Genomic DNA, 26,673 nt, shown 5'->3' with positions numbered 1-26,673 from the left:
ATGTATAAAGTTCATGTTAGATTTCTGTAAAATTAATACAATTACAACAATATTGTATACAACTTTGATACAACATTCAAGACTTAAAATAATCGCTCAAATTTTTGTGTATGGAATGTGTATATGTTGCTCAAGGCTTAAAAAGTTCGCTCAAATTTTATATATGAAGAACGTATGAAATGTGTATATCTCAATCAAGGCTTAAACATTACGCTCAAAATTTTATGTATGAGAATGGTATGAAATGTGTATATCTCGCTCAAGACTTAGAATTTCATTCACATTTTTTGTATATAAAGTTCATATTAGGTTTAAAAAAATTAATACAACTACAATAACATTGTACCAACTTTCATACAATATTCAAGGCTTAAATTTTTCGCTCACAATTTTATGTATGAAAATTATATTAAAAATTTCGCTCACACATACACATTTCATGCAACTTTCATACACAAAAATTTGAAGTAATTTTTTGAGCCTTTGAGATTTTTTTTTTTTAAATATAAAAAATATTTTTTAAAATAAAAAAATATAAAAAATATTTAAAATATATATATATATATATATATATATATATATTCTAAAAAAAATATATATATATGAAAATCCACCATGTTTCGTAATATATCGTGAGTCTAGGACTGGACATCTGGAGCCGGTGGCGGAGCCAGGATTTTCGCCTAGGGGGTTCAAATATATAAAGAAGTAAATATACGAAGAAGCCAAGAGAGTTCAACATCTACTATACATACATAAAAAAATAATTTTAACCTTGTAAATACAGTGTAATTTTTCATCCGAGGGAGTTCAGATGAACCTCCTGGAGACTACTTAGCTCCGCCACTGTCTAGAGCGTGAACAATATGAGATAGGGGCTTATACAACATCGGGTAAAGTATGAATTGGGATGGGCCCATCTTTGATACCATGTTAAGAAAATAGATCTTGAGCCTAACACAACCCCGAAACTCATGAAGAGGTGAGAAATGCCCAACACAATATAAAGGTGTACGTCCCATTGAACTCCTTTATACGAACTTGCACAACACTCTCCTCTTGAGCTAGTTTTCGTGATTGAGTTAGGTATATATCTATTTCCTTAACAGGTGTGGTATAATAACATTATGTTTTACATAATAATGAAGAGTCAAATTCCCAGTAAATAAATGTTATCCAAAATGGTTGTATTTTAGGACAAGTGTGACGAAACTGACGATTGATGAGCGAACTTGGTTCTTAAAGTTAAAAATGTTTTGCTCCTTTCATTGAATTTTTGGCCTAACAGAAGCGGGTTTTGGTTGACTCCCAGTACATAATTAAATTCCCGTCACAAATCTGACCAAACAAACAGAATGTGGTCTAAACGCAACAAAAGTTACTTGCTCTCTAATCCATTAAACACAAACGTGAATGAATTTAACTGCATGCAGTATACTGATATATAAAATAGTACTAGTTTCTATATACTAATTAGATTGTTTAAAGATGATTATAAATTATATATAGTTCATAAAATTTAAGATTACTTTGCTTTTCTTTTTTTTTTTTTCTTTTTTAAAAAAAAGACATGTTACTTGCAGAAAGAAGTCATTATGTTTAATATATGAGTTTTGAATCATATTTAAATTTTTCTGCTTACAAAATTTGAGCCAAAATTATTGAGTTCTACTAAATTCATAACTTTAAGTTGGCTTCACCCTTAATCACCTGTTATAATAAGTTAAAATAATTGTGAGATATCCCAATTCCCAATGTAGACATGTCTAAAACTTTAAGCTATCTAGAAGTTAAATATTACCTTCACCTTAACTAACTTGGCAATGTCACCGAAATCTGCAATATTCATTATTCCAAGCTTTGCTTGCTCTCATAATTTTGCATGCCTATCCACGAAATGAAACTACGTGTCGCATGATGCTCGATTCTTGATAACACATGTAGCCTCGAGATGTTTTGCTACCAGAAAAACATAGAGGGACATGATGTTAATAATTAGTTCAAGGAATTTATGTTGGAATGGTGAAGAAGTTCTTGATTGTCATCATTAACTTATCATTTCGCAGTAATTAATTGCTTTTGCTTAATACTAAATTATAGTGTCCATGCATTGCGGTAGTGTCCAATGTCATGAGGAAAGAAATAACGTAAGTATATCATGAGACATATCCATACAAAATAAAAAATACACAACAAAAAATTACAAATACATATATATGGGATTTGGCTAAGGACCCGTTTGGCGTAACTGACTGCCATTGGGAGAAATGGCAGCAAAAGTGAGAACTCTGGAGAGACTGAAGCGGATTGTTGGAGGTGGAAGAAATGAATGAGTCATTATATGGGCATGGATTTGATGGAGGATTCTTAGATTTGGACATTTTTGAACAAGTGAAACGAGTTTTTCTTCTACTTCTTCTGGCTCTTCCAACTTAGCCTAAATTCTTCTTTGCTTTTACACTGGAGAGTGACATATTTTGTATGATGAACTTGGTAGCTGCACCAACTGATTACTTGGTAGCTGGAATTGAGAGACACTATTTGGATTTTGGAGGCTAATCAAGAATTTGAAAATAGTGGTAGAGTCTAACATATACATATTTCAACAATTTTTAAAACCCGCACACACACATATATACCATATAATCTATATACTATATTAAAAACACGAAGGGCTTTAGAAATGTTGATTGAACTTTTTGCTCTTCATTAAAAGACTCTGCAATAGACGAAATTGTCATTTACTATTTTCCTCAAATTATTATTTAGTTATTTTTATAACAATTCGCCTATTTTATTGTTTGAAAAAGTAAAAAAACCCAACTTATTTTTGGAATCCTTTTTGACTTTGGCAAAGACTTTTTGGAAAAGTAAAACACCCACGTTATTTTTGGCAAACTAATAACTATCATAAGGAGTATAAAAAATTCTTAGTTTTCGATGATTCTTCACATTGAAGAATAGAGAATCCCCTTTTCTGTTGTAAATCTTGAGTTATACCCTTCTTTTCCTACTATCTGAGGTATTTTTTAGATTACTCTCTTTATTTCATACAAATTAAATGCTAAGAACGAATAGATTTGGGTGATATAATTCTTCAACCTGATGCTCCTTGGCCTCTACAATTTTAGAAGTTAGAATACAATATGAATATTAATGTTATTTTGGAGAAAAGAAGAAGAAGTAGAAGAAGAAGAGGAGGAAGAAGACCTTTTTCCCCTCTGGAACTGGTAAGTTTTAAATATTTTACAAATAGTGGAGGTATTATTTTGTTGGACTCATATTAATATATTTGGTTTTATGACTTGCTGTTCAAAAATTCACAAGACAAATACCGACTTAGTCCGCTCCTGCACAAGAGTCTCAGTCGGTCGGTGCCTGGTCGGCCCCTAGAGCACTAACCTAACTTTTAACTAGATTATTTTCACCCCTCAACTTTGTTTTAAAAATCAAACTCCCCCTTCAACTATGAATAATAGATATTCTCCCTACTTTATCTTGTGCAATGTTTATTTTACCCTTTACATTTTCAATACTCCATCCATTTTCAATACTCCATCTATGTAATATCTTCTTATATTATATAAAATTTATTTTTTAAACCTTGATATTTATAGATTTTTTTTTTTTTAAATTCATATTATAAGTAGAATAATCCTTTTATGAATTTATCACAAAATCTAATGTTATTTTTTATGATTGATATTTTAATATTACATGCATTAAATATATATTATGTATGTACATGCATGTTTATGTGTGTGTGTGTGTGTGTATATATATATATATAGATATACACACTTAAGTATATGTATATTTAAGTTTCACTTCTCTCTTATTCTTATTGTCAATATATAAACAAGTTTTGGTTGTCATTAGTGGAATATTTTAAATTATAATTTATAATATAATAGATAATTTTTTAGAAATTTGTTACAGATTATACCTCTATTTTTATTAATTATTTTGTATTACTTGCATCGAAATATATTTATAATGTTATTATTACTTGTTATTTTTTACTTGTATAAATAATTATCAGAGTTTTGATTATTATTAATAAGAAAATTCTTATTCTTCTCGTTTATTTCATTATAGAACAACATTAAGTAATATACTTAACTAGTATTTCTCACTTTTCGTTTTCCCTCTTTAAAATAATATTTATTTTCTTATAGGAAATTTGTTACATAGATTAAAAAGACAACAAAATTAAAAAAATCATGATTTTAAAAAAGTAAAAGAAAAAAAAACAAGTTGATAATGTAAGGGTAAAATAGGAATTTAAAAAAGGCAATTAGGATAAAGGGGGGAGAATGACTATTGTTCAAAGTTGAGGGAGGAGTTTGATTTTTAAAGCAAAGTTGGGGATTTTCACCCAGATTAGGATTGTGTCCACTTCGAATTTTTGATAAATTAGTGTTGCACTATATATATTGGTATTTAAATTAATTATATTATTCTTATGAAACGCAAAGGAAGAAGCTATAGGTTGATCAAACATATGGGTTAAATTATATGTTGTTTGAATTTATGTTTTTTATCAATATTTTATTTTATATTTTTATCCTATTAGTGCTCGTATGTCTGAGGATTTCTGTATGGCAGGATTTCTTCTCCTTTATTGATGTAACTAAATAGTTTTCGAAAATACTAGGAGATCGTATTCAAGCTGTCTGGCTGTGTTAATTTTTTCTATAGTCATTGATGATTAAATGAAAGCTGCAGCTGATCCCCGATGCTGTGACTTGTGAATTATGAGATTGATTATTTTACATTTGATGATAACATTTGTCAAAAAGATGAATTACATTGTACAAGAAGGTGATCGTCTCTCATAGCCTATTTTTTCATATTGAAAATCTATGTTTACGCACTTTGGACAAGCCTTACCTAGCTAATTTTTTTTATTAAAAAAAAAAAAATGGGACCATTTCTCGATTTGGACCATCTAAAAATTTAGCTATTATTGGACTCCACCTTTCTGTAGGTATTTTAATTTCCTTAATCACTTGAAGTTTCTCTCCAAAATTAATTTCATGTATTTACTTGGATTAAAATGGCACGTCCATGATTTTCTTTTTGAATAAAACTTGTGCATAAATTTTAAATCATATCAAATTTAGTCGGACTTTGAAGCATAATTTTGACAGGATACTAATAGAGTTTTGGATAAAGATCAAGAATGATAGAAGCATATTAATTCTACTAAAACTGGCTATTTTAAGTTTATAAACATATCATGCGGAATTTTACAATAAACATGAATTAGCGACGAAAAGTTAAACAATAAAATTCGTCATTAATCCTATTTAGCAATGAATTAGTAACAAATTATCGAAAAAAATCTTAGCTATGTACAATTTAGGAATAGATTAAAAACGAAGTTCATAGCTAAGTACAATTTTTTTTCCTGTAGTGTTTATTGTCAAATGAAGTACGCGCTTTGGTCACGCGCAAAGCGCATACGCTAAGACTAGTACCGTATAAATTATATGATCATGTATTTACATCAAACCAATGAATGTTGAACTAATGTATATTTTCACTTCTTTTAATTTAATCACCTGAATATATATAGTAAGTTGCATTGATTTGGTGTAAACACCGGATACAAATAAATATATACCTTCATAATATAGTCTAAGGCCCCTTTTGAAGATGATTTGAAATTTGTGGTATAGAATAAATCTTAGACATTTGTGTGGTACGTAAATCATTTCATTAAGGGTAAAAGGGAAATTTTAAAGTTAAGTTATTTCTAATTATGGAAATGTAACATTATTTTTTACTTTTTGAGGCATTAAAAGAAAATATATTATATAAAGGGCGATGAGAGAGTATTCTTTATTCATTATTATTTTATCCAATCTAAACATTCTCTCAGCTTTTGTTTAAAGTAAGAACAAAATTCTAAATTTTGCAGCATTAATCGAAGAATCACTTCGAAATGATTAGTGTGAAGACTTCTAGGCTAGAAGTTCTAGCTCATCGACTAGTTGTAAAGGCGGGGTACTTGATTGTAAAATTTAGAACAATAAGATAAAAGATTGCAAAATGGCGATATGTAATAACTGAAGTGTACAGAATGGTCTCGGCTGCCACACTATATCACTTGTGGAGAGAAAGAAACCAAAGGGTATTCCAGAAGCAGCAGCAGCCAAGTAGTTTGCTGATTAAAAAGATCATCCAGGATGTGCATCAAAGAGCAGACTGCAAGCCTAGACAAGCACTGTGGCTTGCTAATTATAATTACTATCCTGTGTAGCCGTGGTATTGAAATTGCACTGTTTTGTTTGAGCTAGTAGTAAGGTTTTTTTTTTTTTTTTTTTTGCTGCTTTGAGATATATGCTTGTGCATGACTGTTTGTCCAGTAGCATTGCTCCACAAACTGCTTTGTAAGTATACACTTTGGTAAATAATATACTGTTATTTTCCAAAAAAAAAAAAAAAAAAGAAGATAAAATGAAACAAGAATTTGGTGTAATAGTACTCCCTCTGTTTCAATTTATCCGAACGTATTTTCTTATTAGGTCGTGCCAAAAAGAATGACCTCTTTCTATATTTGTAACACTTTACATTTATGCAATAATTTATAGCTATACAAAATATATTTGACTCATTTAAGACCACAAGTTTAAAAGTCTTCTCTTATTTTTTAAATTTCGTGCTCAGTCAAATGGGTTCACGTAAATTGAAACAGAGGGAGTATAATTTTTTTTTATTTTTTATAATTCTATCTAACTAGCTTATCTTCCAACAAATAATTGTTATCCAAAATGGTTGTATTTTAGGACAAGGGTGACGACTGATGAATGAACTTGGTTCTTAAATTTAATAATGTTTTGTTCCATTCATTGAATTTTAGGCCGAACATATACGGTTTTGGTTGACTTCTAGTACATAATTAAACTACTACCATCCCTACTCACATTTTTCTGTCCAAGCAAACAGAATGTGGTCTAAGCCAAACAAAAGTTACATGCTTTCTTATCCATTGAACACAGGGAAAATTTGATTAAAAAAAAAAAAAAGAACGTACAGGGAAAATATAATATTATTGTAAATGTCACGAGAAATGGACTCACTCTACAAATAATTATTCGTACTCAATATTCATATTAAATCAGTATAATCATAATTATATGCTCACTGTATAAAATAATTTTTACACCATTAAAAAGAATTGTTAGACAAAAAAAGGGCATCTTTGAAGAAGTGTTCCTCGTGGTCACGAAGATTAGAAAAAGCTCTCTTTTTCAGTATACAAGGAATTGTGTTTTAATTGACTAGTAAAGAGAGAAAAAGAGAGTAAGTTTTTGCACATGAAAAATAGGCCGGAAGGATGGTGGATTTGTACGTGACGCATAATTCAAATCTGATTTTTAAAAAGAATATTTTTACTCTTTTGAGCTTATTATCAGAAAAAGTTCAAATTATCTCTAACCAAAATATGTCCAGATACATTTCTTGAGATTAAGTGCGACTTAACCCCATATAATGATCACAGAAATACACATACACGAGGTAAAATATTCTTAAAGACAATGTCATTGAAAATAAAGTATTTTACGTGATAGTTTCAATATTTTTTACAATCTCATTTAAGATAACTATACGTAATTGTTCATAAAAAGTGATTTGTTGAAAAATAAGTTTTTTTTTACCCCTTTCCCAGGAGCTCTCCTTTTTGCTCCATCAGTCCACTGATGACTCGAATCCACAAATTCCAGTTTTAGAAATGGAAGATACCTGTCCAGCAACCTTCTCTTGTCTCTTGAAAAATAAGGTGTAATCTGTGATAATAGATTAAAATATAAAGTTAAAAAAAAAAAAATTGTATCAATTTTTTAAAACGGCGACGTTTTGTGGTGGTGGGGGGGGGGGGGGGGGGGGGGGGCGAAGGAGATGAAAATTTGGGGGGGTGTATAATTTATTTTTAATTATTATGATGGACCCACCGCCACATGTCACGTTATCATTTGACAAAGTTGCCACGTCATGGAGAGTGTAATACTCTCTTAATTTTAAATTATTGTGAAAAAGGTAATATGTCGAATTTGGGTAATTTAGGTTAAAATATAAAGGTTAAAAAATGTGGCATACTAGGGGGCTATCTATGACTTTTGCCTATCTTAAACTTCGAGCTTGGTGGAAGTTATTATCTTCCCTTAACTAACAAAAGCTTGTTGTAGGAGTAATTCATTCCAATCTTTTGCTTCCTCCCATAATTTTTGTCTATCTACGAAAAGAAACTTCGCACTATCTATTTTCCCATTGAAAAACGTTCAGGGGCTATTTCTTACTGAATGTTGGTGAGAAAAACGTAAATAATAGTAGTTTTTTTTACGCGAAAAAATTAGGAAGTTTTGAAGGCAAAACCCGTTTCCCCACTACGTTTTCCAATTTGGGAATGAGGTTGGAAAATCATCTTTTGTTATTTGCATTTTCCATCGATTGTCGGTTAGTGGCTATTTCTAGTTACGTGTCATAGGATGCTCATGTATCGATTCTTGACAACACATGTAGCATTGAGATGTTTTGCTACCAGAAAACATATAAGGATATGATGTAATTAAGTTGAAGGCATTTATGTTGGAACGATAAACAAGTTCTTGATTATCATCATTAAGTTGTCATTTCGCAGTAATTGATTACTTTTAGTTGCTTAATGCTCAATTTAAGTGTCCATGCATTGCGGTGGTGTCCAATGTCATGAAGATAGAGATAACATATATAAGGAGATGTAGGGTATATCCATGCGATACTAGATCACTCACACATTAAGTTAATTTATATTTTATCAGGTTTCTGGTTAGTAATTATTAACTAGATTAACTAATTATTTTAATTGTATGATTATCGAGTTTCTTTGCAAAAATGGATTAGTACTCCAATTAGGCCCTTAATGATTCACGGCAAAGCTCCATGTCACATTCTTTCTTTCTTGAAATATAATTATACACATATGAGGATAAATTAAAGCAGGATTTCCATTTTAGAAGTTAATTAAATTTAACAAATTAAAACACGCAAACTGCCATATTGGTAATTCCTATTTCAAGATAAATTAAAGGCTTACTAAATAACACAAACAAACAAATAAAACCTGCTCCAGGGAAAGTTCTTGTGGTATAAAAAAAATCAAGTTACTCATGGAATGATCAAGGAAAGAAGAATACGCATTTTACTGAGAGTCACACATTAATTAAAATGACATCATTATAAACTTATATAGAATAAAAGATCCAATTAACACCAGGGAATTAATACTATTAATTTTGAACATATATAAGACTTCATGTGAATATTAAACCTCCCCTGTTTTCTAGAGTCACTCTTTTCTCTCAGTTTTCAATATTTTTATTTTCTTAATGTAATTTGTCTAGCTTAACTTTGAAATATTTCGGCATATATGAATTTAAACTTATATAAACAATTTTAATGTATCGTCATCGTTAAGTCGTTGTTGGAGTCTTATTTCTTAATAAGATTAGTGTTTCTATAGCCAAAAGATTCACATTATTCTTTATACATACACTATAATCTATGGTTGTACATATATGATACACTTTTGGTATTTCTCATGAATTATAACGTCATTATTTGATAACCTTTTTGTGCATTGATTGTAGGGGAAATTTCAATAATGTACAATCCAGGTTCACATAGCCATGCGTATACAATATTATACAATAATATACAACTTTATACTTGTAAATAAAAGTATATATATATTATACAATAGTATACAACTTTATATAAGGAGATATTTTAATATAAAATTATACAACCTTATACAAAAATTTATTTCCCTACCACTCACCCACCACCGCATTGATACATATTCATGTGTGCTTGAAATTTCCAAAAAGGTGGGAAGACTTTGATTTCCTATTCAATTACAAAATCTTTGAAGTTTCAACACAGTTCAGATTATAATCTTTGATAGCAATAATAGTTGGTCTGGTAAATTGTGAACATACACCTTTGAACTCAAATCATCTAGAATTTCACACGTCGGTTCTTTCGCCTCCAATCCCTCTGCCGCCGATCCTTGTCGGTTCTTTCGCCTCCATCCTCTTTCAACGCCGATTCAAGTTTGTGGCTGGTGGGCTAAAACAATTCCCCTAAATGGCAAGAAAATCCCTTGATTGTATCGATAAATACATTATACATCTTTCGTTCATAATATACATTGCATGTGTATTACTTTGGGACTACATAAGGGTTTCTTGTTTTTTTTTTTTTGACTAAAATGAGCTATAAGCACTAGTACAATTACTAGATAAAATAAACATATAAATTTAATTTATTACAATATAAATACAGAAAACTGTTAGATACTAGGAAAATATAATCGAAGAAGATAATGGCTTTGTTTTTATACGTGCAGTATTTTTCATAGATTCATGAAGAAATTTAGAAAAGTATTAAATAGTCATGACTTTTCATGATGCATAAAATTAATTTTAATAAAATGTATATAATATTCTCAAACTTTTTGCCTTATGTTGTGGGACAATCCACTTCATATATATTACAAACTATCTAGCAGTAACAACCATCTAAACAAATTGTAATGTAATGATCGAATACATGAGTCTTCACATTCAGGCAATCATAGTAATTAACACTGCATGCATCAGGCATCTCGTACCTACATCGTGAATCTGCTTTCTTGAATAATATGATAATGCTGCTTACAATATGGCATCTCTTTAGGCGCGCAAAGTTGAAATTTCACAAACAAATAGCACATTCAGTGTCGATCTTTTTTTCACAACAACGGGCAATGCCTCTATCAAAGCCTAATTTATCCCGGCCCTCGGTCCTCCTAATTTTGGGAACACGCATTGATCAGTCGTCGGAGATGACATAACGACTTTGGCAAATGAAGAGACAAAATGTATGTCCACTCTAAACTGTTGGAATGATGAATTCCCATCATAATATTCGTTGAAGATACGGCGAAAGGTAAGGACTTCATTATATGGTATGTCTTTCACTTTCAAAATCCATATTTTGATATATCAAAGTCCGCAATATTATATACCCGGTACACAATATTAAACTACAATATTATACATAATGATCAACCTTGTATAAAAGTGTATTAATAATGTTTGAGTGTTTATACACACTTTTACACACTCGATTCTTGATAACACATGTAGCATCGAGATGTTTTGCTGCCAGAAAACATATAAGGATATGATGTAATTAAGTTGAAGGCATTTATGTTGGAACGATAAACAAGTTCTTGATTATCATCATTAAGTTGTCATTTCGCAGTAATTGATTATATTGCTTTAAGTTGCTTAATGCTAAATTCAAGTGTCCATGCATCCAATGTCATGAAGATAGAGATAGCATATATAAACAGATGTAGGGTATATCCATACGATACTCGCTAGATTAAAGTAATATATATTTAAATTATATATATACACTAATAATGTAAAAACAATATTCACACTACTACTGTAGTTTAATTTATTATGAAGAATTAGTTACTGTAACTTTTATCAGATTACTAGTTACTATTATTAATTAGGATTAACTTGTAATTATTTTAATTGTATAAATATTTTTTCACTATCATGATTATCGAGTTTCTTTGCATGCAAAATTGATTAGTACTCCATAAGGCATAATTAGGCCCTTAATGATTCACGGCAAAGCCCATGCGGCATCACATTCTTTAATTTCTTCCTTGAAATATAATTATACATGTATGAGGATAAATTAAATCAGGATTTCCATTTAGAGAAGATTAATTAAATGTAACAAATTAAAACACGCAAACTGCCATATTGGTAATTCCTATTTCAAGATAAATTAAAGGCTTACTAAATAACACAAACAAACAAATAAAACCTGCTCAAGGGAAAGTTCTTGTGGTATAAAAAAAAAATCAAGTTATTCATGGCATGATCAAGGAAAAGAAGAATTAGCGCTTTACTGAGAGTCACAAATTAATTAGAATGACACCATTATAAACATACTCCCTCCGTTCCAATTTGTTTGACGCTTTTCGCTTTTCGAGAGTCAAACGAGTTGTTGTTTGACCGTAATTTTTCATATGTCTTTTAAATATTTTAAATTATTAATTATGGTGATTTATAGTACTTTTTACGTTGTTTTCAAATATGTAAATTTTATTTCAAAAAAATTAAAGATTCAATGTTCAAACACACGGTCAAAATTAAGAAGTTTGACTCTTGAAAAGCGAAAGGTATCAAACAAATTGGGACAGAGGGAGTATATAGAATAAAGGTAAAGGGCAGATCCAATCAGATTTTCACCCGGGAATTAATAACTAGAATACTATTGTTAATGGAGTTTGAACATAAGACTTCATGTGAATATTAAACCTCCTTGTCCATTACTATGGAGTCACTCTTTCTTCTCGAGGGGATTCAATAACATTTACATTTCAACATTTTTATTTTCTTAATGTAATTTGTCTATCAGCTTAACTTTTAAATATTTCGACAACTCGATCAATTGAATTTCACTGAAGTTTAAACTTTAAGCTTCATCAAAACGCAATATTAAGTTAATTAATTTGATGTCAAACCAATTGAAGCAGTGAAAGCACCTTAACAGAAGCTTGGCCTGCTATCAACACGAATAGTCGTACGAATAACCATAAAATATATGATAGTAATATATTAAATAGATTTAATGTATGATAAATTAATGCATGTACGTAATATCTATTTTAATCATCTCATCCATTGGACTAGTCTGATGCCCTTCTGTTTTTGGGGAATCTGGTTGAATAGGAATAGTAATCTCTTCAACCACAAGCATGAATACCCCTCCTTCTCACAGATATACAGTCAAGCCATAGAGTACACCCAAACATGTCATCATACCACCACCCCTATGGCTAGAACCACAATTTCCATTAAATGGGAACCCCCAGACCTTACCCCCTATAAACTTAATACAGACGGAGCCTGCCAGGGGAACCCAAGGGTAGGAGGAATAGGAGGAGTATTTCGGGATAGGAGTGGAAACTGGGTCTTGGGTTACATGAAGGGACTCCCACATACCACTAATAATTTTGCCATTAAATGGGAACCCCAGGAAATTACTGAACTAACAACTATTATGTAGGGACTCGGAATGCAACCCCTTCTCGGAACGCGGGATAGTTAATATATCCTCATGCCTCTAAAGATCATATATATAATATATAATATATATATATATATTCAAAATACGATTAATATAACATTGTAGTTTGTGCTCCATATCCAAAAACTTTATTATATTAGCGAGGTAATTAAAATGATCAATGAAGTACATCTGCCTTATAATTCTATAATTTCTTATTGCAAATGATTAATGAGAGAGCTGGGACATCCGGTGCTAAGGCATAGCTATCGAGACCAGAACAAGGTTGCAGACCTATTGGCTAAGGAGGGGGTACAAATCTTAACGGCTTTTTGAAGGCATGGAATTAACAACATAACAATTAAATAACAGATTAGCCAATGTTTGTTAGAAGTGTTTTTTAGGCAGACATGGTAGGAACTATTTATGATTGAAGTGTTTTGTGTTGTAACACCCATAAGGGTGCAAACTCTAGACAATCCAATGGCTCTAGTGTCATTAACTCTAATGTAGTTTCGGTAGATATAAGTTAATATATCAGTAATGTCTATTTAACCAAAAAAAAAAATATATATATATATATATATATATATATATATATATATATATATGCACCAACAATATATAGAAGTTTTACATTACTACCCTCTATGTACGTGCATTGCACGAATATATATATATATATATATATATATATATATATATATATATATATATATGAAATCATGCCATTTGTTATATATATCGTTTATAATTCTTACAACCCAAAATCTAAAGTAAATAAAAAGAATTTGTTGGTAGACTTCTTCATGTTTAGTCTCACGGTTTCCTTGTTGATTAGTTTTCCCATATATTCTTTAATGAATTGTACCAAATATTAACTTTGTAGGTCGTTGTAGGTGTAGTTTAAATCAGAAAAGAATACATTCTTGGGTGATCTACAATTATATCCTTAAATTCTACAAATATCTAAGGATATAAAAGTCTATCAACATTTAGAGAAAATTTTCATCGTTAAATATTTAGTATTTTACGACTCTTGCTTTTATAATAATATAGACATTACTATTTTATAAAAGATAAGAGTAATGTTACCAAATCGGGAATTGAATTTGAAAACTTATAGATTTGAGACCCTTAATAAAAAATGCTTGCAAAATATTCTGGTTTGGTTCCTTTAAACAAAGTAAAATCCAAACTAACCAATTAATAAATAAAATAAAATATAATAAAATTAACCAATTATATCCGGGCTTAACTTAAATTTTTAAGGGCATAAAAGTCGTTCAATATTTGAAGGATATTTTGGTCGTTCAACATTTAGCGAAAATTATTCATGCTTTTAATATATGTAGATAGATTAGTGTAATTTAATATATATCAGTGTAGACATCAAAAATAAAATATCGATGCCTACAATCAGGTTATTAGTCTGTTTTCCATATCACTGTATCAGACATAATATGAAAAGTTATCTATTGCTAGCTATGAATCAACTTAACTTGATAATATAAACATTCTTTACTTCACTTGATAATATAAACATTCTTTACACAGTTAGTACACCGAACATAAAAGTCGTCGAAGAAATTCTTTCGTCTAAAGCTCTCTCATCCAAAATATATACATAAATGCCGTATTGAAATAATCCAACAAACAATGATCAATTCAAACCCCCCTAAAATCTATAAATAGACATAACTTCCCATATCCTACAATCACTTCCATACCCTCTCATCATACTAACCTTTTTCCATACTTCCCTCCATAACAATCTTTGTCATAATTCATTTTTTCAACAGACAAATTAAAAAGCATACCATATAGCAATATATCATGTCTATCCAAAGGATCATTCTAATTATTCTTTTGGTTGTATCAATTTCAACTTGTAGAAGTAGCCCCCATGAATGTGATGCTGATGATGATTTATCCACACAAGCTCGTAAAAATCTAGAACAAGAATTTGGCCATGACTTTCAAGCTTATCCTTCTTATTTGGACACCATTACAGAAGGCAACAACATTAATCAAGATCAAATTCATGGTTTCAATGATAATGTTGAAGAGGTTGCTAATGAGGTTGCATTAATTGATGTACGTAGCTTTGGAGCTAAGGGTGATGGAGATACAGACGACACTATGGTAAGTTCTTTAAATATTGGAGTATGAAGATGAAAATATGGCTAGCGAAATATTACGGCGTGTTGTTTGGAACGACAAAAGTTATTTTTCACGACAATGAGGAAATTATTTTTTGGTGTTTAGTTACCAAAAGGAAACATTTTCTTTCAAAATGTAGAAAATGACTTTCTTCATATTCTTGACCTTTGACTATACTCTTAATTCTTAATGCTTGCTATAATTACGAAATCGACATTATTATTGACATTTAGTGCTCAGAAATTTCATCAAAACACTCTCCAATTTGCTAATAATATTACTAATTTCTTATATGTATTTATTTTTCAGAAAATAATTTTCTTATCGTGTGGAATGATCTTTCAGGCATTTGAGAAAGCTTGGAAAGAAGCATGTTCATCCAAAACACCTGTGCGTTTTGTTGTTCACCGCAACAAGACTTATCTTCTCAAGCAAATCACATTTTCAGGTCCATGCAAGTCTTCCATTTCAATGCAGGTCAGATTAATTGGTCATTAATTTTTTATAGCAGGAAAAACACTACTTTAAAAGCGTGAATTTATTTCCGACGAATATCCACGTGAGAATGCTGTCGGAAATATGAGATTTTTGACGAAAATTTCATTTCGGCAATTTTCAATAAATTCCGACAGAAATTTGCGTTTCTTAGTAGTGAAAAGAAAAAGAGGATTCTGCATATAGGAATTTAGTTTGTTGGGTTTTTTTTCCTTTTTTATTTTATTTTAATTAATATGCAGGTTTTTGGATCGTTAAAAGCATCTGATAAAACTTCGGACTACAGGAAAGATAGAAACCATTGGATTCTTTTTAATAATGTTCAAAACTTAGTTGTTGAAGGAGGAGGAATTATCAATGGCAATGGGAAAATATGGTGGCAAAATTCTTGCAAAATCAATAAATCACTGGTAATTAAACTTGCTTAATTTTATGTTATGCTGGTCAAACTCATTGAAAATGCTAATGGGTGTGTGTCAAATCCTCTAAAAGTATTTTTAGAGGATCTGACATGAGTCCAACAACATATTGAAAAATCAACAATATCTACTTAATTTAAATTTCAAAGCAACTTTTCTATTTAGAAGATCATCAATTGCCTTGTACTGATTGTTACTTATTTCTCCCCAATGCAGCCATGCAAGATTGCACCAACGGTATGTTCATTTGATTTGGAATTGTGATATGAGTAGTTCAATTTTTAATTTTTTTTTTTTGGGTTTTCCACTCACTGTCTCAGCAGAGGTGGAACACAACAAGAAAGTAAGAAATGAAAACAGCTCTTTTGGCAACAAAATTAATATAGTTGGCAAAATTTAATATTTGGCAACAACTTAGTTTTATTGTTGGCATATATGGTGAATCTTTTAAAAGTGAACTTTTTTTTGTTGCCATAATATTGACTGTTGTTGCAAAAAGTACTTTTGGCAACAACAAAAAAGTTGTTGCATGTCGTTGCAATAACAGCCGATGGGAAAAGTTTATGCAACAACAAAAACAATGTTGTTGTCAAAAATACTTTTTGCAACAATAGTCTATCTATGGCAAAAAAAATAATTTTGTTGGCAAATGTCTTCTTAATTTCTTGTAGTGGAAGCAAGATTTTCACATATATTATGATCTTCCCCTAGCTCCGGTCTTGGGTGTCTGGTACCTGCTTTGGGGGAAGCTAATCAGGACTCTTGCGTAAGCTATTTAAGGGAGAAGCGCTTTCCACCAAAAGTGTCTCCATTCCTAGGGCTCGAACACGAGACCTCTGGTTAATGGTCGAGCAATTATTTATCTAGTTTCTAGTTAATTAAAACTGAAACTGTTTAATTTACAGGCCTTAACCTTCTACAATTGCAAGAAGTTGAAAGTGAAGCACCTTAAGATCAAAAATGCGCAACAAATTCATGTCTCATTTGAGAGATGCACTAATGTTGAAGCTTCAAATTTGATTGTCACTGCTCCAGGAGATAGCCCTAACACTGATGGAATCCATGTAGCAAATACTCAAAATATCCAAATGTCTCACTCTAGTATTGGAACAGGTTTATTTAATTTTTATCTAACCAATTTAGCAAAAGATGCTAATTTTCTTTTGTGAACAAATTAACTTTAATAATTTGAATGATATTTTTTTGCTGGATATATATATATTTAGGTGATGATTGTATTTCAATAGACAGTGGATCCCATAAGGTGCGGGCCACAGATATTACTTGTGGTCCAGGTCATGGTATAAGGTATTTCTCTATTTTGAAAGAGTAAAATTCAGTTTCTTCTAGTGATTATTGTCACTGTTAGATTATAGTATTTTTTTTTTTTAATATAATTACCTTTTCAAATTAATATATTTTGTAATTAATACCTATAATCTTTTGCGTAATTCGCATTTGTTTCCTTTTTTTTTTTTTTTTTTGTCTGTGATTCGATTAGTATTGGAAGCTTAGGATCTGGACATTCAGAAGCTCACGTGTCTGATGTTACTGTGAGGGGAGCCAAGCTTTCTGGTACTACAAATGGACTTAGGATAAAGACTTGGCAGGTATGTCTTATACTAACTTTCTATCTTATATAGGAAAAAGATGACCAGATTTGCACTCATACTATGTGAAAAGGTTTAACTTTACGCTCAGTTAGAAATTTTATTAATTCATCCATATCCTTACCGTTATAATTTTGGCCTAAAATCGCCTTCAGTCACTAAAAACGAGATCATGGTTGAACCAAACTTTTAACCATTAAGAGCAAATTGGGACTAAAACAGTAAACAAAAAGAAAAATCCATGCTTTAGATTCTTAATGCAAATAAAATGATAACATCTATCTCAAAAGACACTTAGGATAATTATGTAATAATTAGTTATGTGAATTTTGATTTGGAAGAAGAGTTATTGATTAGATAGTTGACATCTAAATCATGATAATATAATGTGTGGTTTATGCAGGGGGGATCTGGAAGTGCAAGCAACATCGTATTTCAAAATGTGAAAATGCAAGGAGTGAAGAACCCCATAATCATAGACCAAAACTATTGTGATAAAGAAGGACCGTGTAAAGAACAGGTAATAGTCTTATTTTCATATGAATTTAAGTTCATACATTAATAGTAATTGCAAGTAAATGCCTATATATGTGTAACTAATAATGTGGCAAAAACAGTACTCTATTAATTAGTTTGATGTCACATGTTAAAGACATCGACAATATAATTTTTTTTTTTACGCTGCCGGTATATATAACTTGGAATATTTTTTATATTTGTCACTTGACCCAGAGTTCGGCCGTTCACGTGAAAAATGTGGTGTATCAGAACATCAAGGGCTCAAGCGCAACAAATGTGGCCATAAATTTTAATTGCAGCAAGAGCTTCCCATGTGAAGGAATTGTAATGCAGAATATAAATTTGGTAGGGGAAAGTGGAACTTCAAAGGCTATTTGCAAAAATGTCAAATTCAGCAATGTTGAAAAAGTCTCACCACATTGCACTGCAGGAAAAAGTTTACTAGAGTTGATCTCTTTGTACTACAATTATTATTTATACTGATTTTTAAATAGGGTGTTGGTGTTATGCTTTTTTAGGGGATATATATAGTAGATGTACATAATATATATGACACAATAAAGAAAAGATATTATATGTTGGAGTTTTAATAAGATTATTGTTTCTAGTCAAAAGATTCACAGTATTTATTGTACATACAAATTAAGTAATCTATGGTTGTACATATGATATTCCTTTGGCATTTCTCATGAATTATAATGCCATTATTTGATAAACTTTCGGTGTAATGAATTTAATTGCTCAGGGAGCTGAGAATAAAAACTAAGTTGGTTAAGCATGCCCATGGTTTTTTTCCTTCTTCCCTAGGTAAACTTCTCCATTGCATTCTAGACGTAATAGTGATCAGGGGTGGCTAAAGGAGAGGCTAGTAGAGCCTTTGCTTTAAGCCCCCAAAAATTTGAGGCACCAAATTTTTTAATAAGTAGTGAATTCTATGATTTTATTTTTGCTTAGACAATAATTGAAGTTTGTAGAAAAAAAAATCCTAATCAAAAGAAAAGAAAGAAAAATTGCCTACTTTCTTATAGTAAAATATTTTAGATTTTTGATTAAACTACTCACTTTTTTATATTATTAGTAAATTAAATTTTATACATAACATCCAACGGATTGGATTGCAAATACATGTAATAGTCTAGTTACTTTCTGTTACAACTAGAGGAAGATTGCAATATCTATGAATTGGTTATCGACTCCATGAAGAGTACCTTTTGTAGTAGTATTTTAAAGATTTTTATGACAAATGTGCCTAATTACTTGGAGAAGTGGCAAGTCAATATTGTGTGGCAAATTGCATGAAAATGTTTTGACACCTTACCTAACACTTGTCAAGAAAATCTTCAACCTTTAAGCCTATAAATAGGCTCACATTTCCTCCAGCAAAACAATCCTAAACCTTCTTTCCCTTTTCATATATGTACGGTCCCCCTCCTTTAAATAGCTCCTTTTTTTAGTTCAATTATCTTTTTGTTTGTTGTATTTTGTCTTTTAAAATTTGCTGGTACTATTATTTAATTTTGCTGATTCTTGTATCCTCTAATTAATTAGAGAAGGGCTTATTTAATCTTGGAGAAACATTTCATATTGCTGAAATAGTTTCTTAGGACAGTGCCTAACACGACTCAAGTCATATTTACCAAATATATTATCGTAGTTGTAGCATCTCGGATCTTCGGGCTAAGGTTTAACGCGTAATATAGGGGAGAAAATGGAACCAATATGGGAGATATAGGAAGTGTTTTGAAAACTAATCAAGTCATAAGAAGAATCTTTGGGCAAAACAAAGTTAGAAGCCACTCTAGGAGGCATGTTTTCAAGTGAGTTTGTAGGAGGTCTTAATTCCACCAATCATAAACCCTTTATTATTTGGCAATTTGGGAAAACTTCCTGATAAAAGTTGTAGAGCTTTGAAATATCTTTTCAACGATATATTAAGGAGGTCAAGCGGACATCTGTACAAAGAGTTATGGTCATTTTACTAAAGAGTCACATAGCAGTCCAAAAAATACGATCCGAAATACCGCCCATATATTAAAATACGGACCGTATTTAATGACCATGTAATTTTACGACCCAGAACAGTATATATTCGTCCATATCAGTTGATCCAAATCGTTTTTTTCATTCCTTCAAGCCCTGCAACGACCTCCTACTTTCTCTCATCATTAAGAACACCAAGGTAAGCCTATTCTAAGCCTTCTAAGTCAATTCTAACATGTATCCATGGATTCTAATCAAGAAATTCATCATTCTTAACCTAGGGTTTTCAAGAAAATCCAATTAAAGGGAGTTCAAGACTAGGCTTTACGATTCTTCTTTCAAGAACAAATTTTTTATACAAGTTTGGAGCATTACCAGGTATGTAGGTTTGCTATCTACGTGTGGAACATCATTGTTCTTCCCCACGCCTCTTAATCCATAAAATATGAATCCTTACGAAAACTAGGTTTTCTATACCATACTCATGACAACCCTAGGTCCATGTCCATGATTATATTATGTATGAATTGCTATTATTCTATCATTGTGTTCTTAATAACTCCATATGATTATCGAGAATCAGTCCGTAATCCATGAAAACCCATATCTTGTATTTCATGGGTTCTTGCATGCGTGTTTTTAACTAAAAATGATTATTTCATGAATATCCTACTATCTACAAGTTTTTGTCACGACCCAACCGGAGGGCCATGACGGGCACCCAGTGCTATCCACCCAGACGCCTCTTATCGTACCATCAACTTAACATCTAGGTGAGCCACGTGGCCTACTCATGATTCCAATACATCAAAAATACTAATCACATCGGGCAATGACACATTTATACCATCATCAACAAGCATGCCCATATCCATATACACAAGCCGACGAGGCTAACAAAATAATATACTAAATGTGAGCCGACAAGGCTACAAGACATCTCACCATACACAACTGTCTACGAACCTCTAAGAAGAGTATGTAACATCATATAGGCGGGACAGGACCCCGCCATGCCCATATGTATGTACACAAAAGAATAATACCCAAAAGCTGTAGCTCCGGATGAAATGGAGCTCCTCTATGCAGTCCCTGAATAAGAAATCTATAGATCAAGCCTATCTCCCTGTCCACCTGCGGGCATGACGCAGCGTCCACAAATAAAAGGATGTTAGTACAAATAACGTACTAAGTATGTAAAGCATAATCAACATCATAGTAGGAGCATAAGATAGAAGAATCAGGAGGTAATAGAGCCATTTGTACCTTTAGTGGCCATCATCATATTTACTTACTTGTCTCTCATAGGGACCTTCCTTTTCTAATGCATATATATATATATATATATATATATATATATATATATATATATATATATATATATATATATATACATATTCGTATTCGTACTCGTATTCGTATCCATATTCGTATTCATAATCGTATCCATATTATACCGACCATAAAGGTTCGGTATTTCACATACGACAAGGCTCGGTGATTATACATACCGGCTCTACCAATGCTCGGTGTTATCCGTACCCAATCCCAGAGGTGCGCGCGATAAGTATCATACCCGGCCATATAAGCTCGGTGTTACTTAATAGTCATACATACTTAGAAACGTATACATAGAAGTCCATAAGTATCATCAACTTCATTACCATTGTCATTTTGGTTACATTTATCCTTAGAGGGTCAACTATCATATAGGGGAGGTAATATTATCATGAAAGTATCGAGAATCATGAGCTTTGGTAATCTTAGAGATAGTGTCATTTGGAAGACATTATGGAACTAATGAAAGGATATATATATATATATATATATATATATATATATATATATATATATATATATATATATATCAAAGGAACCATGCCTTAATAGAAGAAGGTTAGCCTTCCATACCTCGTCATCTTCTTAACTATTTAGCATTCACCGTCGAAGCTTGAATAATCTACATTTAGAAGGATTCATACCATAGTTAAGCCTTAATGATACTCTTAAATCCAAACTAGAATAATTCATGATCTAACGAAAATTGGGCAGCATTTCCCCTATTCCATCGACTTCCACTATACTACAATACAACTCCCAAACATCCACAATATCATAATCAAGTAATCACATTACATTAAGCCTTCAATATTCACTCTCATATTCAACTCATACTAGCAACCTCATACCAACTTTTGCACATTTTCATACAACGCTTCCTCATCACCATTATTACCTCCCATAATGAGATTACATCCATATCATACTAAGAATCACAACTTAAGTTAGCTTACTACTCAAAAACATCATAAAAACTACATTTAGACTTCATTTTCTACTTTCTTCTTCTACCCAAGTTTTGCTACAACCAAGCATTCTCAATAACATGAAATAAGCATGGAAACTAAGATTTTTATCCCATAGGAACAAGCTTTGGAGCAGTTATCAACTTGTGCAAAAACCCTAGCTACAATGCCCAAGTATATCTTGAAATCTACCAACCCTAGGAAGCCTTCTAACACATGAACACTTTGATTCTTGCTATTTGATCTTTGTAATCTCTTGGGTTTGAGTGAAATATGTTGGGAAAAGGGTTTTGGAGCCTTGGAGAGTTGGAAGAAATGTGGGAAATGAAAATAAAGTGAGGGTCGTCCATGCTTATAAAAAGAAAATTCTGACCCGACCCGATTATACGGCCAATTATACGGGCCGTATAATTTATACTGTCCGTATAATTAGACCGTATAATCTTACCAGGTTGCACCCTTCTCTGGAAGCAATCTATGGACCATTATACGGGCCGTATAATTTATACGGTTCGTACAAATGGCCGTACAACTGGGAATTTTCGAATTTCATTCTCGTCGACTCGTTTGACTTCCAATCCTTGTGGAACCTTCTTGGCACTTATATAACACTTTATTAACCATAAAATAGGTCCTATAGCAGCCCCTCAAGATATTTCTAAATAAACATTAGCCTGATTATAGCGAGAACCTTTCCGAACACGACTTACATTTCACTTCCTTCAACAAACTAAACTTCACATATTCATATGACTCGAAATCTTATAGTATGCACCTTAAGCTATCTAATACTTTCCTTAATCTCATAAGGGTTTCATAATCACCTTAAGCTCACCTTAGCCTACTCACAAGGCAACAAAATTCAAAATTTTCGAGATGTAACAGTTTTCATGCAACTATATTATATAATTACTTTCATGCCATGATACAAGATACATACATGCTAAATACAAATTATTTTATGAAACCATGTTTACAAGTTATTGTCATGAAATCATGATTACAAGTAAAGTACAAGTTAATTTATGAAAATCATGGGCTTCTTAGCCAATTATATCATGTTCATGTGTTTTAGGAGTTGCACGAATTACCAAGAAGGCTCAGATAGCCTGAAACTACGTAGCCACCATAGGACAAGGATCGCTCCGCCCAGTTAGGATGATTCCTTAATTTTACACTAAATGGATCCATCAGGCATGTTAACACCTTATACCCTGGAAGGTATAGGGTCTCTGCTAGTTCGGCGAGGTACCAGACTCCACGTACTCATGTGGTGATATCATGTTGTCGGTTTATGAAATGCTCTCCCAACTTACCATGTTTTACTCATGTTTTATATTATATACGTATTCATGTTCATGCTCATGACCAGGTTTCAGTTTCACGTTCAGTTCTTATCTTTATTACTTCATGTCCCACGTTTATTTCATTCAGTTACTTTACTGCCAGTACATTCAATGTGCTGACGTCCCCTTTTATTGCCCGGGGGACCTGCATTTCACGATGCAGGTATTGATTCACAGGGCAACAGATTTACTTGTAGGATATTGCTCGTCAGCTTATTGGTGAGCCCCATCTCACTCGGGGTTTAGTTAACTCTTTATTTTATGATTAGCTATGCATTTAAGGTATGTTGAGGGCCTTGTCCCATCAAGTATGTTTTACAGTCAGACTTATGATAGAGGTTTCATAGACTAGACAAGTCAGTTATGTTATGTCAGACTTTCAGAGTCGTATAGCCATTTTTGGCTCGTTCATGTTATTTCCGCACTCATGTTTAAACAAGTATTTTTATTAAGTATTATGACTTTTTTTTACGTTTTATAAAGGCTCATCATGCATTCATTTATATTTCCGCTCATGTTGTGCCTCATGATGATTCGGCAAGCCATGTGATTCGCTCAATCACATGCAGTAAGGCAGCGAGTTCCGTGTTACATCCAGGCCATGGTTCGGGGCGTGACAGTAGTATTATTTATTTTACTAGTGTTTTTATTTAAAATACTATTATAGTAATATTATATTTTCAATACTATCAGTTTGCAAAATGAATAATATTATTTATTATTGTACTGGTTTTCCCAACAACTTTAATCCATTAATGAATGACAGACAATAACTTTAGCAAGTGACAATAAAGCAGATGACGAGTAGCTGATTGCCCGTGTCCAGTGAACTAGAGCTGAGAGTTCGTCTCTCTCGATCTCATCTAATTTGAAAAATATTTTTTTGATTAGGTTTAGATATAACATGTGAGAAAAAGGTCTAGTAGTTGATTGACATAAGTTCAAGATGATTTTATTGTTACCTAGCTTTAACTGTTTATGAGGTTTGATTCATTATAGGAGTAAATTTCTTTTCAATGACCTTGTGGAAGAGGGTTGGTTTGAGGAGGGATGGTTTCCATTCTCCAATCCCAAGTACCTCTGCATATCTGCTATTGTTGTATTGAAGCAATTCAAGAGACGTAGCGTTGTAGCTTTGATGGTTCGTTCGGATCTTAAATTTGCAAAAATGTGGGGTTTGTATCTCTTATTGGTGAAACTCCGTCTAGATGATGATGCTGTTGGTGCTCTTGAGTTCTTTCATAGCCAGAAATTCTCCATACTTGCAGTTGATCATACAAGAAGCACACTGTTGTTAAGTTTTAAAATTGATGCAGACTATGTTTCCAAAATATATAGAGGTTTACCTTAAATGGTACTGATGATTTAAAAAAAAAAAGTAAATTTCTTTTCAATGTAACATTTAGGTTATGGAGATGTTGGCGGCATTGGCATTAGGCAAATGGCTGAGATACGCTTCCTTGTTGAGCTTATATTAAGGCTTTTTAAAGTCCTCAAATCTATTGGTCTGGAGAAATTGGTCCAAGGAATTCTTTATGGACCTCCTAGGTCGGGAAAGAAGTTGATAGCCCGAGCAATGGCAAATGAGGCTGGTGCATTCTTTTCTTTCTTCTTTCTTCTTCATAAAGCATCTCTGCCACACCACCCGCCACTTTCAATGCCATTATTTCTGCCACAACTCTGACCACCCTCTTTTTACTATTGCCGCTTCAACTTTTTCTTCAATTCCGAAATCTTATTAAAAAAATTTCCTTACATTTCAAACAATTCTGCAAAACCCATTAGATTTTAAGATTAATAGAGGCAAGATCTAGCTCTTTTATTCGAGTTTCAGCCCAACCCCTTCTAAATTATGGGAAATTCATTGATTCTTTTCAAAACCTTCATTTATAATTGTGCTAAATAAAATTACATGAAAAAGAGATAAATTACTTGATGTAATTTCCAACTATTTAAATTTACTCAAGAAAAGAAAAACGGTATGTATAGTTGAATGCGCACGCAAGAGCAGAACATGGAGAACTGTAAGGAACAATACAGTAGAAATTGAAAAACGACTCATTTTCTGAAGTTTTTCTCTGTGGTATTATTTTCTGCCCTTTTTTCTAATGAAAAACTAAAGAAAAAGCACCTTCATGATTGGTTTTCAAATGGGTTCATGATCATACATTCCGTGATTTTAGTTATCAACTACTCAACAAACACTTCGTCTTATTATCGGGGTTGGGGGTGGTATTTGGGGGGGAGGGGGTAGAATAAAGAAGAAGAAAGAGAAAATATGAGGGAGCATAGCTGAAGAAGAAGAACATGTGGGTTGGGGTTTTAAAAATTAGAAAGAGAAAATGAAATAGTGTAAACAAAAACAAAAAATGAAAAGAAAATGTAATTTTAACTAAAATAACACGTGTCAAATGGGGATTGGCGCATGGTTAACACCTACTTGTTAAAAATTGGGATTGGACGAAAAAAGAGATAATTATATCAGTTCAAAGTTGTTTAGGGGGATAATAAGACCCCGCAAAATTTAAATGTCTTTTTGAAAAAAGGTGTCTAACTTCAGGGGATTCCGATGTATTCCCTCTTTATCTGTGCATTCGTGTAGTTACCTTGGTGGGGTTTCGTCTTGGAAGATTCATTATATGTACCGTACTTATGAGGATCAATAGGAGTAATGGTTATCCTTGAAAACGTGAACTGCTATTTGCTG

At 31.9% G+C, this 26,673-nt stretch overlaps 1 protein-coding gene across 1 annotated transcript; it reads left to right on the top strand.

Annotated features, from left to right (window-relative positions):
* Nucleotides 1-14,764: 14,764 nt before the first annotated feature.
* LOC132049241 (polygalacturonase-2-like) lies at nucleotides 14,765-19,018 on the top strand. The gene is made up of 9 exons (XM_059439967.1): nucleotides 14,765-15,273; nucleotides 15,637-15,768; nucleotides 16,029-16,196; nucleotides 16,422-16,442; nucleotides 17,111-17,318; nucleotides 17,432-17,513; nucleotides 17,707-17,815; nucleotides 18,219-18,335; nucleotides 18,548-19,018. The coding sequence occupies exons 1-9, from the start codon at nucleotides 14,965-14,967 to the stop codon at nucleotides 18,815-18,817; spliced, it is 1,416 nt and encodes a 471-aa protein (XP_059295950.1). The 5' UTR covers nucleotides 14,765-14,964; the 3' UTR covers nucleotides 18,818-19,018.
* The last annotated feature ends 7,655 nt before the right edge of the window (nucleotides 19,019-26,673 follow it).

This window comes from Lycium ferocissimum, chromosome 3 (genome assembly GCF_029784015.1).
Source record: "Lycium ferocissimum isolate CSIRO_LF1 chromosome 3, AGI_CSIRO_Lferr_CH_V1, whole genome shotgun sequence".
In the NCBI taxonomy this organism is placed as follows: domain Eukaryota; kingdom Viridiplantae; phylum Streptophyta; class Magnoliopsida; order Solanales; family Solanaceae; genus Lycium; species Lycium ferocissimum.
Note: the sequence above shows the minus strand (reverse complement) of the source record. Positions and strands in the feature narration are given on the sequence as shown.